At 42.3% G+C, this 18,460-nt stretch overlaps 1 protein-coding gene across 1 annotated transcript in view; it reads right to left on the bottom strand.

Annotated features, from left to right (window-relative positions):
• The window catches only part of LOC141148076 (dynein axonemal heavy chain 11-like), a 1,034,097-nt gene that overhangs the window by 831,884 nt on the left and 183,753 nt on the right, over positions 1-18,460 (bottom strand). Inside the window, exons 21-22 of the mRNA XM_073635228.1 lie at positions 9,859-10,113; positions 7,908-8,077 (exon numbers count right to left, since the gene is read on the bottom strand). Coding sequence (XP_073491329.1) covers positions 7,908-8,077; positions 9,859-10,113 — 425 coding nt within the window. The remainder of the gene's footprint in view (positions 1-7,907; positions 8,078-9,858; positions 10,114-18,460) is intronic.

The following is an 18,460-nucleotide window of genomic DNA, read 5'->3' as shown; positions in this document are numbered from 1 at the left end:
AAAAGCTGATCATTGTGAGCACCCCTGTCAGTGGTAAATGGTTTGTCTCACCCCTCTAACTGCTACATCTGCAAGACAGCTTGTTCTGTTGAAAAACAATAGACTTACTGGCTGGATCACCAGGTGAAAAATCGAATACAGACACTGTTTGCTTTTGGGTTTAACACCACTTTAAATACCTTCTTCAGCTCTGTGTATACTAAGGTATACTAAGGAAAAAGGGTAAGCTCAAGTCCTTAATGGGGATAGTATTGATATAGCCCCAAATGATCCACAATAGCTCAAAATTGATCCAAAATCACTTCGACAATATAAAGGTGAATAAAGCACCTGGACCACATGGCTTACATCCATGGGTCCTCAAAGAGTTGAGCTCTGTTAAGGCATTGTTTTTAATTTTTAGAGACTCTTTAATGACTGGGATAGTACCACTGGATTTGTGTAAGGCCAATGCCTATATTTAAAAAGGGACCAAAGTCATTGCATAGTAACTACAGATCTGTCAGGAAAGACTGGATGGGAACAGTGGTACCTCGCCTGCCTGTGCGTGCCTGCGGGCGCGGGAGCGTGCGTTCGCATGCACGGGGGTGCGCGCTGGAGCGTGCGCGTGGTTACCGGCGCAAGGCAGGCTATTTAAACACAACTCTTCCCACAGACAAGTGCTGCATGTTCTACAGCATTCCTGTGCCTTACCTGTTTGACCTGATCTGATCCAGTGTTTACCCGGCTTGACCTGTGACCTTCCCTGCCTTCTGCCTGCCTCTGACCTCCGGCTTGTCCACGACTCTGCATCTGTCTCATCCTCTGGTCCATCCGTGCCTGCCTGTTACTGACCCGGCCTGCCTTGTGACTCCGTCCCTGTCTGCTGCATCTGCTCCTGTACCGACTGTCTGGTTTGACCCGGCTTGCCTGACCTTCCTGTGTACCATCTCCTGTGCAACTTACCTGCTCCTGTGTCTCCTGTGTGACTCCTGGTTCCTGCTGGTTCCTGTCTCTTGCTGCCAAAATCTGCTGATCCAGTTACAGCTCCTTGAAGGCTTCCTGATCCATCTACCAGCTGTTGATCCTGCCAGGCACTCGTGCTACCTTAGACTCCCGTGCCTCCTGTTACCTCTATCAGGGGCCGCGAGTCAGGGACGCAAGAGAGGTCTCCTTCTGCATTTCGAGCTCATCACTAGGTACGTGACAAGATCTGTTACTTTAACTTCTATAGTCAAGTAGAAACTTGAGAGTTTAACAACCGATAACAAAGAAGTGTTTTTGCTAGAAAATAAAAATTTTAATCATCATGGATTCAGGAAAGGCAGAAGTTCTCAATCAAACCTAATTTCTTTTTATGGGGAAGTAAGCAAAAACTTACACAAAGAGGTGGCTGTTGATATAGTATACTTGGATTTTGACACCGTTCCCCCACACACTGCTAATCTGTAAGTTATAGTCTACAGGCTTAGAAGACTGTATTCAGAGAGTAGTGATTAAAGTGATTGTAAAGGGTAAAATTTGTGTTTTTTCAAATAATAAACATGTTATACTTCCTCTTCTAGGGTCCCCTGTTGGCGTTCCTGGCTCCTCCTCCTCTTGGTGTGCCACCATAGGAAGCCGCTTCCTATTGTAGCACACCTGTGAGCTCAATCCGGAGCCATGCTGCTGTGTTAATGGACAGAGACAATGCAGCTTGACCCCACCTCCTACTCCCTCATCACAGGATTTGATTGACAGCAGCAAGAGCCAATGGCTCCCCCTGCCTTCAATCTGTCTTGTGGGGAGAGAGAAAATTGTGAGAGACTCAGTTCTTGGGCACAGCGTCGGATCAAGATTGGGCACAGATAAGTATAATGGGGGGCGATGCGGAGGGAGCTGCATGCAGAAGGTTTTTTACCTTAATGCAGAGAATATAAGCTAAAAAACCTTCAGCCTTTAGAACTACTTTAATATTTCATACACTGAATGATCTAAGGTTATTAGTGGTGTACTCCAAGGTTGAGTTTTGGGACCCTTACTTTTGAATGTGTTTATAAATGATATAGACTTTGAGATTAAAAGTACCATTTCTGTGTTTGCAGATGACACAAAGCTATGTAGTGGAATAAAATCCTTACAGGATGTCTCCAACTTACAAGTTGACCTTAATGCACTATTTACAGTGCCTTGAAAAAGCATTCATACCCCTTGAAATCTTCCACATTTTGTCATGTTACAACCAAAAACGTAAATGTATTTTATTGGGATTTTATGTGATAGACCAATACAAAGTGGCACATAATTGTGAAGTGGAAGGAAAATGATAAATGGTTTTCAATTTTTTTTACAAATAAATATCTGAAAAGTATGGCCTGCATTTGTATTCGGCCCATTCGGCTGCATTTGTATACTTTGTAGAGCCACCTTTTGCTGCAATTACAGCTGCAAATCTTTTTGGGGATGTCTCTTACCAACTTTGCACATATAGAGAGTGACATTTTTGCCCATTCTTCTCTGCAAAATGGTTCAAGATCAGATTGGATAGAGAGCGTCTTTGAACTGCAATTTTTAAGTCTTGCCACAGATCCTCAATTGGATTTAGGTCTGGACTTTGACTGGGCCATTCTAACACATGAATATGCTTTGATCTAAACCATTCCATTGTAGCTCTGGCTTTATGTTTAGGGTCATTGTCCTGCTGGAAGGTGAACCTCTGCCCCAGTCTCAAGTTTTTTTGCAGACTCTAACAGGTTTTCTTCTAAGATTGCCCTGTTTTTGACTCCATCCATCTTCCCATGAACTTTGACCAGCTTCCCTGTCCCTGCTGAAGAAAAGCATCCACACAACATGATGCTGCCACCACCATGTTTCACAGCGGGGATGGAGGGTTCAGGGTGATGTGCAGTGTTAGTTTTCTGACACACAGCGTTTTTGCTTTTAGGCTAATATGTTCCATTTTGGTCTCATCTAAACAGAGTACCTTCTTCCACATGTTTGCTGTGTCCCCCACATGGCTTCTCGCAAATGGAACTTCTTATGGCTTTCTTTCATCAATGGCTTTCTTCTTGTCACTCTTCCATAAAAGCCAGATTTGTGGCATGCACAAATAATAGTTGTTCTGTGGACAGATTCTCCCACCTGAACTGTAGATCTCTGCAGCTCCTCCAGAGTTACCATGAGCCTCTTGATTGCTTCTCTGATTAATGCTCTCTTTGCCTGGCCTGTCAGTTTAGATGGACGGCCATGTCTTGGTAGGTGTGCAGTTGTGCCATACCCTTTCCATTTTTGGATGATGGATTGAACAATGCTCCGTGAGATGCTCAATGCTTGGCATATTTATTTATAACCTAACCCTGCTTTAAACTATTGCACAACTTTATCCCTGACATGTCTGGTGTGTTCCTTGGCCTTCATGATGCTGTTTGTTCACTACAATCCTCTGAGGGAAATAGCTATATAAATATATTCAAAGGGTATGAATACTTTTTCAAGGCACTGTAATTGGACAACTAGGAAAATGAGGTTTACTCTTGATTAATGTAAAGTTTTGCACTTGGGGGTTAAAAACATGCATGCATCATACATTCAAGGATGAGAACAGCTGGGGGAGTCAATGGCCGGGAATGATCTGGGTGTTCTGGTAGATCACAGACTTAATAATAGCATGCAATTCCAAGCTGCAGTTTCCAAAGCTAGCAAAATACTTTAGTGTATTAAATAAGGTATAGACTCCAGAGAGAGACATCATTTTGCCCCTGTACAAATCATTAGTAAGACATCATCTGGAATATGCAGTTCAGTTTTGGGCACAAGATCTCAAAAAGGATATTGGAGAACTGGAGAATGCAGAGAGGGGGAACCAAACTGATAAAAAAGAGTTAAGGAGCTCAGCTATGAGGACTCTCCTAGCTGCCGGGGGAAGAACTCCTCCAGTGAGAGTGGGGGGGGGCAGCAAAGGGAAAGGAAAGACAGATTCTGGTGGTAGGGGACTCAATTCTTAGAAGGACAGGGAGGGCAATCTGTAACCAAGACCTGAAGCGCCGAACAGTATGTTGTCTACCGGGCGCTCGGGTTCGACACATCACGGATCTTGTGGACAGATTACTGGGAGGGGCTGGGGAAGACCCGGCTGTCATGGTGCACGTTGGCACAATGACAAAGTCAGAGGCAGATGGACTGTCCTAAAGAACGATTTTAGGGACTTAGGAGCTAAATTGAGGAAAAGGACCTCCAAGTTAGTATTCTCAGGAATACTACCGGTACATCGAGCCACACCAGAAAGGCAGAGGGAGATTAGAGAAGTAAACAAGTGGCTGAAGAGCTGGTGTAGTAAGGAGGGGTTTGGGTTCCTGGAGGACTGGGCCGACTTCTCAGTCGGTAACCGGTACTATAGAAGGGACGGACTGCACCTAAATGAGGAGGGTGCAGATCTACTAGGAATGAAGATGGCCAAAAAGTTAGAGGGGTTTTTAAACTAGGCGATGGGGGGGAGGGTCCAGAGGCAGAGATAGCCAGCGCGGAAGATATTCCAGAGGGTAGTATTGGGGGCATTAGTGGTAGGTTAACCAAAGCACAAAAACACAAGGTAAGTACAGTAGCAAGTCCTAGTTGCAATCTCGAAACACCCAATATGAGGACAATATGCGACCGGTCTAAACTATGTGGCATGTTCACCAATGCCAGGAGCATAGCGGACAAGATTGGTGAACTAGAGATACTGTTGTACGAGGAGGATTTGGATTTTGTGGGAATTTCAGAGACCTGGTTCAACAGCTTTCATGATTGGCTGGCAAACATTCAAGGGTATACCCTATACCGCAAGGATAGAGAGGGTAAAAAAGAGGGAGGGGTATGCCTATATATCAAGAATAATATACAAGTGAATGTGAGAGATGACATCACTGAGGGAGCTAGAGAGGAGGTGGAATCCTTATGGGTAGAGCTCCAAAGGGATGAAGCTAAGGGGAAAATAATACTGGGAGTATGCTATAGGCCCCCTAACCTGACGGAGGAAGTGGAGACAGATCTCCTATCGCAATATGGATTAGCAGCAAGGATGGGAAGTGTTATCATAATGGGGGATTTTAATTATCCAGACATAGACTGGGCGGAGGGAACCGCGCATTCATTTAAGGCTCGCCAGTTTCTTAATGTCTTGCAGGACAATTTTATGGGTCAGATGGTAGACGCACCAACTAGAAATAAAACATTACTGGATCTACTGATTACCAACAATACAGACCTGATCACGGATGTGGAAATACGGGGCAATTTAGGTAACAGCGACCACAGGTCAATTAGTTTCAGTATAAATCACACAAATAGGAAACATAAAGGGAATACAAAGACACTGAATTTCAAAAGAGCCAACTTCCCTAAACTACAAACCTTGCTAAAAGGCATAAATTGGGATAAAATATTAGGAACAAAGAACACGGAGGAGAGATGGGTTTGCTTTAAGAGCATATTAAATAAGGGCATTAGCCAATGTATCCCATTGGGTAATAAATTTAAAAGAGCGAACAAAAGTCCTGGATGGCTTAACTCCAATGTAAAAATGCATATAAAAGCAAAGGAGAAGGCCTTCAAAAAATACAAGGTTGAGGGATCATCCTCAGCATTCAGACTTTATAAAGAATGCAATAAGAAATGTAAGGGTGCAATTAGGACAGCTAAGATAGAACATGAAAGACACATAGCGGAGGAGAGCAAAAAAAAATCCCAAGAAATTCTTTAAGTATGTAAACAGCAAAAAAAGGGAGGACAGACCATATTGGCCCCATAAAGAATGAGGAAGGACATCTGGTTACAAAGGATGTGGAGATGGCGAAGGTATTGAATTTATTCTTCTCCTCAGTCTTCACCAGTGAATCGGGGGGCTTCAGTAACCAAAACTGCAGTGTTTATCCTCATGACACAACACAGGAAGCACCTCCATGGTTAACAGAGGACAGAATTAAAATTAGACTTGAGAAACTTAACATTAATAAATCACCGGGACCAGATGGCTTGCATCCGAGGGTACTTAGGGAACTCAGTCAAGTGATTGCCAGACCGTTGTTCCTAATTTTTACAGATAGTCTACTGACTGGAATGGTACCAGCTGATTGGAGAAAATCCAATGTAGCACCAATATTTAAAAATGGGAATTACAGACCAGTTAACCTAACATCAATATTAGGCAAGCTCTTGGAGGGGATGATAAGGGACTATATACAAGATTTTAGTAATAAGAACGGTATCATTAGCAGTAATCAGCATGGATTCATGAAGAATCGTTCTTGCCAAACCAATCTATTAACCTTCTATGAGGAGGTGAGTTGCCATCTAGATAAAGGAAGGCCTGTAGACGTGGTGTATCTGGATTTTGCAAAAGCATTTGACACAGTTCCCCATAAATGTTTACTGTACAAAATAAGGTCCGTTGGCATGGACCATAGGGTGAGTACATGGATTGAAAACTGGCTACAAGGGCGAGTTCAGAGAGTGGTGATAAATGGGGAGTACTCAGAATGGTCAGGGGTGGGTAGTGGGGTTCCCCAGGGTTCTGTGCTGGGACCAATCCTACTTAATTTGTTCATAAACGATCTGGAGGATAGGATAAACAGTTCAATCTCTGTATTTGCACACGATACTAAGCTAAGCAGGGCAAGCACTTCTCCGCAGGATGTGGAAACCTTGCAAAAAGACCTGAACAAATTAATGGGGTGGGCGACTAAATGGCAAATGAGGTTCAATGTAGAAAAATGTAAAATAATGCATTTGGGTGGCAAAAATATGAATGCAATCTATACACTGGGGGGAGAACCTCTGGGGGAATCTAGGATGGAAAAGGACCTGGGGGTCCTAGTAGATGATAGGCTCAGCAATGGCATGCAATGCCAAGCTGCTGCTAACAAAGCAAACAGAATATTGGCATGCATTAAAAAGGGGATCAACTCCAGAGTTAAAACGATAATTCTCCCACTCTACAAGGCTCTGGTCCGGCCGCACCTGGAGTATGCTGTCCAGGTCTGGGCACCAGTCCTCAGGAAGGATGTACTGGAAATGGAGCGAGTACAAAGAATGGCAACAAAGCTAATAAAGGGTCTGGAGGATCTTAGTTATGAGGAAAGGTTGCGAGCACTGAACTTATTCTCTCTGAAGAAGAGACGCTTGAGAGGGGATATGATTTCAACATACAAATACCGTACTGGTGACCCCACAATAGGGATAAAACTTTTTCGCAGAAGAGAGTTTAACAAGACTCGTAGCCACTTATTAAAATTAGAAGAAAAGAGGTTTAACCTTAAACTACGTAGAGGGTTCTTTACTGTAAGAGCGGCAAGGATGTGGAATTCCCTTCCACAGGCAGTGGTCTCAGCGAGGAGCATTGATAGCTTCAATAAACTATTAGATAAGCACCTGAATGACCGCAACATACAGGGATATACAATGTAATACTGACACATAATCACACACATAGGTTGGACTTGATGAACTTGTGTCTTTTTTCAACCTCACCTACTATGTAACTATGTAACTATGAAAGATTAGCTGAAATAAAATTATTTTTTCTTGAGAAGGTGAGATTAAGGGGGGGGGGGGGTATGATCACAATGTATAAATACATAAGTGGTACAAATAGTGTTGAGGTATTCATGTTCAGGTCATTACAGAGGACAAGGGGGCACTCTTTATGTCTGGAAGAAAAGAGCTTTAGCCTTCACATATGGAAAGGTTTCAAAAGGATGTTAGCAACTGATATTTCAGTACAGTTTGTAATCATGTGATTGGGCACCCAAAAACAAATGTAGGATAATAACCTTGTAACACCTCAAGGTGCCAGTATTTGAGAGCATTCTTATTTTACAACCCCTCAATGGATTCATTTTAACCACATTTATAGGAATATGTTTAATAGGGTGTTTTCAACTCAAGCTGTAAAAAAAATATTATAAGGTTACCTGCATGTAACAAGATTTAGTAAGTGGTCCTTAAACATGAAGCTCCATCTTTTGATAGCATTCATGAGTGAGATTTTGAATGGTTTCATGTCAACCAGGAGCCAGCCATTAAATATCCTTTCATTTTCAAATCTTTCAACTTCACAATACAGTGACTCGTAAATATTGATCTATAGATAGGAGATAAATCAATTTTGAACAAGAGTGTAACATTAGTTTCTGGTACCATAGACAGGTATTATAAGGATAATCCTTATTTAACCAGCAGTAATGTCTACTTTTGTGGACAGCAGGATCTTATTTAGCTGTAAGGTACATGGTGATGGAGCCCAAAGTGTAGAGGAATGCCTCTCTTACAGCTCTTGCTCAGGAGCCCTGGTAGAGTTACAGGGACCGCAAGAGCACAGAGTGGCGTGAGTGTCTAATAGGCCTTCTGCTGGAGAATGCTGATGAGCATCAGGATACGCAGAAACTGCTGGCTGGTAGCATGCTGGCAGAACAGCAGAAACTGAAGACAGGCAGAGCTACTGCTGGATCAGGTGCAGGAAGAAGAGCCAAGGAAAGGTCAGACAGCCCATGTCAACAACTAGCAGGCAGATCAGACACAGGCGGCAGGCAGAAGAGAGCTCAGAAGTCAGGCCGTGGTCGGTATCAACAAGGCAGATGAGCAGAAGGATAAGGCAGAAGTGTAGACCAGGGGCAAGCCAAAGGTCAGTGCAGGTAGAGTTCAGGCAAAGTCAGGAGCAGATCGAGTGGCAATGGATGAGCAATACAGGAACAGATACACAGATACTTCAGGAACTTAGTAGACAAAACAGCACTGACACAAGGCACTAGTGCAGTTTAATTAGCCCGCCTGGCACCAATGTGCACTTGTGCATGTGCGCGAACCTGTGTGCGCGATCACAAAGGCGCACATGCACACGCTGAATGGTCATGAATAGGGTTTACAGGAACCATGCACCTATGCACATGCATGCGTCTTCCCTGATATTAACTGAGTGTTAACCATATTTGGATGAGAATGAGTATGATGTCAACAGCCCAAAAGGTAATAAAGAGCAAGCTTGGATGAGTTCCTGCTCAGCCTGTACAGCTGAAGCAGTGTTGTATTAGAGCTGAGGAGTAATGCTTGCATATGTTTTAGTAGTATAGTCTGCAACCCAGACTCTGCAAATGCTTTGATTCATCACTAAATGCATTTTTAGAAGCACTACCCTAGCAGATTTGGGGTATTCAGCAACACTCTAATTACTTGCTGTGCACTGCATTTTTTAAACTAACTTGGTCAATGTTAAATATAGTCAATATGTAACCAAATATGGAGTTCATGGAGACAGTGAACATACTGAGTTCTCCATTAACAAGGCTAAAGATTCAATCAAACCATGTTTGGTTGAGAATGGGAGGATGTCTATACCCTAGGAGATAATCAAAAGCAAGATTGGATGAGTTCCTGGTCCTGGTAGAGGAATTATACTGGCATACATTTTAGTAATACAGTCTGCTACTCAGACACTGCAAAGGCATTGGTTCATGACTAAATGTATTTTAGAAACACTGTTTTAGCAGATTTTAAATTCTTACCAACACTCTACTTATTGCCTAATGTGCATTATGTTTTTTAAATTAACTTAGTCTATATGCAACCAAATATGGAGTTCATGTAGACAGTGAACATACTGAGTTTTCCACGAACAAAGGCTAAAGATTCCATCTACAACATCCATCATACTCCTGCTATTTCTCAAATGTTCTTCTTCATTTAATGCCAATTACGCAGAAGAACAGGGGTTATATACATTTTGGTATATGATGGTTTTCCAGTTAAAACAGAAAGATGATGTTCAGCTTCAGGGCGACGGTTAGCCGTGTATATCGGCAAGAAGACATAATATTTTCCACTGGATGACAATTTAAATTGAGTCATTTTGTTTCAGCGGCGCTTTACCTGTTTCTTGAAGTGCTCTAACTGCGGTGCACATTCCTGCAATTCATAATCTGCATACAATTCCATCTCTTCGGTGCTAAGAAACCGACCGTACTGGAGGAACTGCTTCATGAATTCCGTTTTATCATCCGTCCACAAATAGCTGTACTTTTTAAAGTGTCTCTGATACTCTTTCACATTAACAATGGTCGAGTGCACCCTTCTCATAATTTCTCCATGCATTTCTTTCAGCTCCTCCATCTCATCAACATCCAGCTACATGAAAGAAATAAAAATGAGCTGTACGTGATAGACTGTGATTATTGTTCCCTATAAGGAGAGAAATTGAGAAAAGCCTTGGGAAGAAAAAGAATAGGAATAAAAGAAAACAAAGTTCTCAATTTGCGAAGTGGTGGAGTGTTCAGCCATGGCTCATACAGGTTATGGTGGCTGTATTTCAAGCCAGGATAGTCTAGCTTACAACTATTAGCACTTTGTGCTGAACTGATTGGTGAATAATATATGTTTAAAGTGTTTCCGCTGCTCATTCTCCTAGTGGGTACTAGCTATCCGTATTAATTCCCATGTTGCTTCTGTTAATGTGCAATAGCATTTTCAAACCTCATGTACACGGTCAGACATTTAAACTGGTTACCCTTCACCTATTTAGCACTCCCTGACCTCTGGGCTGAAAGACAACTGATATACATTCTCAATAAAGCATTTTCTCCAATCTGAACCACAGTAAAATAGATGTAGGCTGCAGTGTTTGTAGGTGTTGAACCTGCAACCCATGGTTTCATTATTGCCCCTTCTAAGCAGAGGGCAGCATATCCCAACACCTTATACTTATAGGCCTCATGCACACGGGACATTTTCACAGCTGCTGTTTATGGCTTCAGGTGTTTATTTTTATACAGCCAGTACAGCCAGTAAACTCCCCAGCATGTTATTCTATGTTATTCTATGTGCCGTGCACACATTCATCAGCATTTTTGGCAGGGGCAATTTCTGGCTGGAAAAAAACCCATAACTAGTGGGTATGAAGAGGAGTTTTTTAGCTGTAAAAATGCTCTAACTCTGAAAAACGCTAAAAAACGCTGAAAATGCAGCTATTTGGCGTTAATGAGCTTTCTTGAGCGATAAGCTTTTGTGGGAGTATAGTTTTGCTGAAATATGCTGAAAAACGATACTGCAAAAACACAGCAAAATTCATTCTACAGCTTTCTACAGCTAAAGCTACTGGCATTTTTATAATGTCCAGAGGCCATATACTCATGGGTGCGTCTGAAAACATCACTACTTAATTGAAACAGGTAAGCAAAAGAGGTTACCAGATCCCCAGACAGCTGAAAAGCAGCCTAAGCAGCATAGTAGGCTTAAGTGAAAAAGCGAAGCCTTTAGCAGATAAGCCTCACTCCCTGTTCGCATTTCAAGACTTAAAGTGTCACTAAGCCCTCATCATAAAAAAACTTTCAACAAATGGTGTATTACATGCTGTTAATACTCACTCAGTTACTATGAGATTAGTTTTCTGTATTTTGCAAAAAAAACCTGGTTTATTCTGCTGCTCTCTATCTCCACCTCCTGTTCATGTCTCCAACGCAGCTAGTGATTTTGCAGCTGTGGTGGCAACTCTGCACATGCTCAGTTTTCAATGAGTTTCTTTGCTGAGCATTTCCTCCCTATCACATCAGAACAGCCCATGTGACTATAGAGTCACACAAGTGGGTGTATATACAGTGGTAAATGACAGCCCACCCCTCCCTCCTCCTCCATGACCACTAACCAGCTAAACACAATGAGGGTGGGATATTACATGTAGATTATAGGAAAAATCGCCTCCCTCTTATTCTAAGACACAGGCTGGAGGAGCGTGACACAGTCTGTGACTGGTAGAAAAATAATAAAGATTTGATTTTAAATATATGCACAGTGCCTTGAAAAAGTATTCTTACGCCTTGAAATTTTCCACATTTTGTCATGTTAGAGCCAAAAACGTAAATGTATATTATTGGGATTTTAGGTGATAGACCAATACAAAGTGGCACATAATTGTGAAGCGGAAGGAAAATGATAAATGGTTTTCTAATTTTTTTACAAATAAATATCTGAAAAGTGTGGTGTGCATTTGTATTCGGCCCATTCGGCTGCATTTGTATACTTTGTAGAGCCACCTTTTGCTGCAATTACAGCTGCAAATCTTTTTGGGGATGTCTCTTACTAACTTTGCACATATAGAGAGTGACATTTTTGCCCATTCTTCTCTGCAAAATGGTTCAAGATCAGATTGGATGGAGAGCATCTTTGAACTGCAATTTTTAAGTCTTGCCACAGATCCTCAATTGGATTTAGGTCTGGACATTGACTGGGCCATTCTAACACGTGAATATGCTTTGATCCGAACCATTCCATTGTAGCTCTGTCTGTATGTTTAGGGTTGTTGTCCTGCTAGAAGGTGAACCTCCACCCCAGTCTCAAGTCTTTTGCAGACTCTAAAAGGTTTTCTTCTTAGAATGCCCTGTAATTGGCTCCATCCATCTTCCCATCAACCCTGACCAGCTTCCCTGCCCCTGCTGAAGAAAAGCATCCCCACACCATGATGCTGCCACCACCATGTTTCACGGTGGGGATGGTGTGTTCAGGGTGATGTGCAGTGTTAGTTTTCAGCCACACATAGAGTTTTGCTCTTACGCCAAAAAGTTCAACTTTGGTCTCATCTGACCAGAGCACTTTCTTTAGGTTTGCTGTGACCCCCACATGGTTTCTCACAAACTGCAAACAGGACTTCTTATGCTGTGTACACACGGGAGGACTTTTCGACCGGACTGGTCCGACGGACAGAATCCGGCGGACAATCCGACCGCATGTGGGCTCCATCAGACCTGCAGCTGACTTTTCCGGTCAAAAATCTGACGGACTTTAGATGTGGAACATGTTTCAAGTTTGTCCGATGGACTCGAGTCTGGTTGAAAAATCCGCTCGTCTGTATGGTAGTCCGACGGATGAAAACCCACGCTAGGGCAGCTATTAGCTACCGGCTATCAACTTCCTTATTTTAGTCCAGTCATACGACATCACGTACGAATCTGTCTGACTTTGGTGTGATCGTGTGTAGGCAAGTCCGTTCGTTCAAAAGTCCGTCGGAAGTCCATCAAAAGTCCGTCGAAAATCCGTCAGAAAGTCCGCCCGTGTGTACGCGGCTTGCTTATGTTTCCTTACAGAGAGGCTGGGAAAGATCTGGGTCATGTGATAACTGTATATTACATAGGAATAATGTACTTTTAAATAAAATAATTAAAGTGCCATCATCCACATACAGAAATGGAAGGAACAATGCAAATTAAAAGGTGTTTGTTAAGTTTCCCTTTAATTATAACTTTGACTGGCATATTACTTTTGAGACTTCCAGCTCAGTTAAACAAAAAATGAACTTCTTGTGGGCTACCAGACATGTCATATCTTATACACACTAGGACTGAGAGTGCATTTAAAGTGGTGGTTGTAAACCTCAGTCATGAAATCTGAGCAAAGCACATATCTGTAGTGTTTGCTTATCTAGCTCTCCAAAGCTCTATGTGTCATTTCTCTCTGGTGCTTCATTCCTATGTTACCAACACGAGTCACTTCTGAGAACTTTTCCTGACACATGAAATAAAAATTTGTGTCGGGGAGTGAGCTCAGCACGCAGCTTGTCTGTTAGCCACTTCAGCCCTGGAAGATTTTACCCCCTTCCTGACCAGAGCACTTTTTACAATTTGGCACTGCGTCGCTTTAACTGACAATTGCGTGATCATGCAATGCTGTACCCAAACGAAATTTGCGTCCTTTTTCCCCACAAATAGAGCTTTCTTTTGGTGGTATTTTATCACATCTGCAGTTTTTATTTTTTTTCGTTTTAAACAAAAAAATTTGACAATTTTGAAAAAAAAAACAATATTTTGTACTTTTTGCTATAATAAATATCCCCCATTTTAAAAAAAAAAAAAAACAAATTTCCTCATCAGTTTAGGCTGATATATTTTCTTCTACATATTTTTGGTAAAAAAAAAAAAAAAAATCGCAATAAAAAGCGTATATTGATTGGTTTGTGCAAAAGTTATAGCATCTACAAACTATGGGAAAGATTTATGGCATTTTTATGGCATTTTTATTATTTATTTATTACTAGTAATGGCGGTGATCTGCAATTTTTAGCGGTATTGCGGTGTACAGAGCAGACACTTTTGACACATTTTTGGGACCATTGACATTTATACAACGATCAGTGCTATAAATTTGCACTGATTACTGTGTAAATGGCACTGGCAGGGAAGGGGTTAACACTAGGGGGTGATCAAGGGGTTAAATGTGTTCCCTAGTACACTTTCACTCAGGCATGATGACGTAACGCGCATCACGGAGGGAGGGGCGAGAGTGTGTCCGCCGGAGCGAGACCGGAGGCTCCCCTAAAGCTGGTCGCGGCGGCTTTGGAACAGAGCGGTACGCTACGACCCAGCCTGTTACATCCCTCCTGGAATCCTGGAGATGGTAATGTAAACTGGTCTGTTTTCAGGTGAAAGCAGGAACACAAAGGAGGCTGGCTTAAAGAGCAGTACTTTACTCGGTAAAAGTTGTCATGCAAGAGTGAAGGGCAGAAAAAGGAGGTACCCCCAGTGAGGGGAGGTTTATGATACAATAACATTTAAGAACCGTTTATCGGTCTGCATTACAAAATATGAGAACTGTCTTGCAAAAAGCTTTTTGGGGCTATGAATGGGGAAAATGAGGATGTCATTAAGTTTGAAATTTCTTCTCTCTGACTGATTGAGACCCCTTTCACACCGAGGGCATTTTGCAGCCGCTATAGCGTTAAAAATAGCGCCTGCAATCCGCCATCAAACAGCTGCAGCATTGTCTCCAGTGTGAAAGCCCGAGGGCTTTCACACCGGAGCGCTGCGCTGACAGGACGGGAAAAAGAGTCCTGCCAGCAGCTTCTTTCGAGCGGTGAAGGAGCGGTGTGTTAACCGCTCCTCCACCACTGCTCCTCATTGAAATCAATGGGGCAGCACTGGGATACCGCCGGCAAAACGGCGCTATTGCGGCGCATTGCGGGCGGTTTTAACCCTTTCTCGGCCGCTAGCGGGGGGTAAAAGCGCCCCGCTAGCGGCTGAAATGCGCCACTAATCCGACGGTAAAACGCCGCTAAAAATAGCGGGGTTTTACCGCCAATGCTATGGGCGGCCCGGTGTGAAAGGGCTCTTACAGGAACATAATGAACTGATTAAGGTACAAGGCAAACATTTTCACTAAGCTGTGTTTACTGGTGTTTAGTTATTCAACAAGGTGACAAAGTAACAAATATCTGCTGGCCAAGCCATATTAAGTATACTCAGGGGAAGGAGTGGGAATATTGTTGGAAGTGTTAAGAATACACACTGGGAATACCACCTGTCAGGGGGAGGGCAGGCCCAGTTAGAAAAAACAGCTGAAGCAATGTGTAAAAGGGACTGAGGCACATTGAGCCAATATATCCACCTGACTTTTAAAAACGGGAAGGAGAGAAGGAAAAAGAAAAAAGGCCTAATCATTTCAACTGTACTATTGTACTATTTTTTTTTTTTGTTGATTTTCCTGCTGCTCGCCCCCTAAATGGAGCAAGCGGAATTGGATAGAACGAAGACTGGGGAAGCAAACAGGAGGGGCAAAAAGGAGGGGAATTATGAGCAAGACTGTAGCTAAATCAGGAAAAGGGGGAGGGCCCAAAACCCCGAAGGATAAAGGCGTAGGCAGTACAAGCAAACAATTTATGTCCCAAGGAGCCAGTCCCAGGAATGTAGAGCAAGAGGCACAAGGAGGGGCAAAGATCAAGAGAAAAGGGGGAACAGAAAGGAAAACAGGTGATAATTTGGACCACTCCAAAGAGGATTTAAGAACTGAAAGCGAGACGGAAATAAGCCGGACGGAGGAAATAAGAGCTAGTACCCAAATTCCATCAAAAGGAGAAATGAGTGAAATGCTCCAAAGGTTGGAGAATTCAATAAAATCTGAAATAAGCTTGCTCAGAGCAGACTTGGGAAGTCTGCTAGAAAGAGTGGAAACAACAGAGAAGAAAACGGATGAACAAGCTCAGGAGCTGTGTAACCTTAAAGAGCAAATAAAAATATCTCTACATAATCAGAAGAAAATTCTCTATAGAATAGAGGACCAAGAAAATAGAGAAAGAAGGCAAAATATTAGACTTCGCTCGGTGCCAGAAAAAAAAAGCAGATCTGAGGAGCATTATCTTCACATTATTGGGCCCTCTCCTGGGTGGAGGGATAGAAGGATTCCCCAAGATTGAAAAGATACATCGGGTAGGAAGACTGTACAATTCAGAGCCCTCTCGGCCTCGGGACATAATAATGAGATTTAGATTCTATGAAGAGAAAGCCGAAATTTTGTCTAAAATGAGAGGTAAACCCCCTCTGCAGTATGAAGGATCTGAGATTCAATTATACACCAACTTGGCACCAGAAACACTAGCAAGAAGAAGACTCTTGAAACCCCTGTTGGAACAGATGAGAGCTCAAAATATTAAATACAGTTGGGGGTTCCCTGCCTGTCTAGTGGGTTATAAAGAGGGAAGATCAGCCAGACTTCAGTTCCCTGAAGAACTCAGAGACTTTGTGACAGATTAGGCTTACAGGAACCAGAGTTGCCAGGCTGGACGGTAGAATAACCAAGAGAGGTTAAATAGAGAGGAGAGGGAAATGGAAAGGGAAGAAGGAAAGAAGAAAAAGAGGGGAAGGATTAAAAATGATGTGACTCCGGACGGGGGTGCGGGGGGGGAGGTAAGTGCTGGCAGGGAAGGGGTCTCCGGAGGGTAACCAGCTTACCCCTTCCACAAATATCACCAAGGGGTAAGGGGCACACTCGAAGTCTCACCTCAAGACCAAGAGGTTTGGGAAGGTCTATGGTATCCATAGCCCTTAACGATCGGGGGGCCAATAGGTGGCCGGGAGGGGGGGAGGAGAGGGGGGGAAGATACTCTGTGTAAAATGTACAAAAGAATGAAAAAAATCAGTTATAGATCAGAAGTGCAAGTTTTGTATAGGAAATTTGGGAAGAGTTGTCAGAATTACATTTTATGACTTACAATGTAAGGGGACTAAACACACCCACTAAAAGACACAAGATATTGGGAGAACTTAAGCAGTATGGAGCTGAAGTAGTATTCCTTCAAGAGACTCACTTATCCCATATTTCAAATATTAAATTGTGGTCTGATAGTTTCCCAAGCTGGTTCTATGGGGACACAATTACGAAGAGAGCAAGGGGGGTGGCAATAGGGTTTGCAAAGGGAGTGCAATTTAAACTAGAAGAGAGGTTACTCGACCTGGAGGGAAGATTTATTTTTTTTAAAGGTTTCCTGGGGGAATTGGAATGCACGCTGGCAAATATTTATGGTCCTAATAAGGACCCGATTAAATTTCTAAACAGCATGTTGGAGAAGTTAATAGATTTTAAGAGTGGGGTCCTGATTTTGATGGGAGACTTGAACTTCTGTCTGGAACCGGATGTGGATAGTGCGTCGCGTGCGCTGGGGAAGAGTAAAGTGAAACTGAGAAAGATAAGACAGAAACTACACTCTTGTCAATTGGTGGATACTTGGAGGATAATGAACCCTAAAATGCAAGATTTCATGTTTTACTCCCCAGTGCATGGGACGTACTCTAGGATAGATTATATCTTGATAGATCATAGATATCTGGACAGGATTGTTGAGTCAAAAATAGAGATAACCACTTTGTCGGACCATGCTCCAGTAAGAATGAAAATGTGAGTCACCAAGAATCAAAGAGCTTCACCGACGTGGAGATTAAATGAAGATCTACTTCATGATGAAACAAATTTAAGGGTCCTAGAACAGGAATTAAAACAATATTTTTCAATAAATGATACTGGAGAGATCTCGGGGTCATCCTTATGGGAGACCCATAAGGCTTATATTAGGGGGATCTTAATAAAAATAGGAGCAAGGAGGAAAAGAGAGAAAAATGAGAAAATTAAAAATCTCACCGAGGAAATTTTTAAAATGGAGCAAGAGCATAAGAAAGGTAAAAGCCAAAATAGAACGGTGTACCAGCAACTAGTTACGAAAAGAGACGAATTAAAAGATCTTATAGAACTAGAAACAAAAAAAATATTTTTTAAGGTGGCAAAAGAAAGATACCAGTGGGGGAATAAGTAGACATCTAGCTAGAATCCTTCGGAAAAAAAAATCTAGAAATTATATAGAAAAAATTCAAAATAGTAAAGGAGAAATGGTGCATACAACAAAAGAAATAGGGAAATCTTTTAAAAATTACTATAAGGATTTATATTCAGTAGGAAATATCGGAGGTCAGATAGGGGAGAAAAGAACAAAGATAGTCGAATTTTTAAAAAAAGCTAAACTCCCAAAGATCGCAGAGAGCTGTAAGGATAATCTAGAAAGCCCTATAACCGAAGATGAGATTAACAGAGCTTTGGTAGACTCAGCTCCAGGGAAAAGCCCTGGTCCGGATGGATTTACAACATTCTACTATAAAAAATTCAAGGATATACTAACACCAAAGCTTTGTCATTTCATGAATGGCTTGGGCACTGACTTCGAGCTGAG

Source organism: Aquarana catesbeiana, linkage group LG06, assembly GCF_042186555.1.
Source record: "Aquarana catesbeiana isolate 2022-GZ linkage group LG06, ASM4218655v1, whole genome shotgun sequence".
NCBI classification, from domain to species: domain Eukaryota; kingdom Metazoa; phylum Chordata; class Amphibia; order Anura; family Ranidae; genus Aquarana; species Aquarana catesbeiana.
This window is presented reverse-complemented; position numbering and strand designations above follow the sequence as displayed.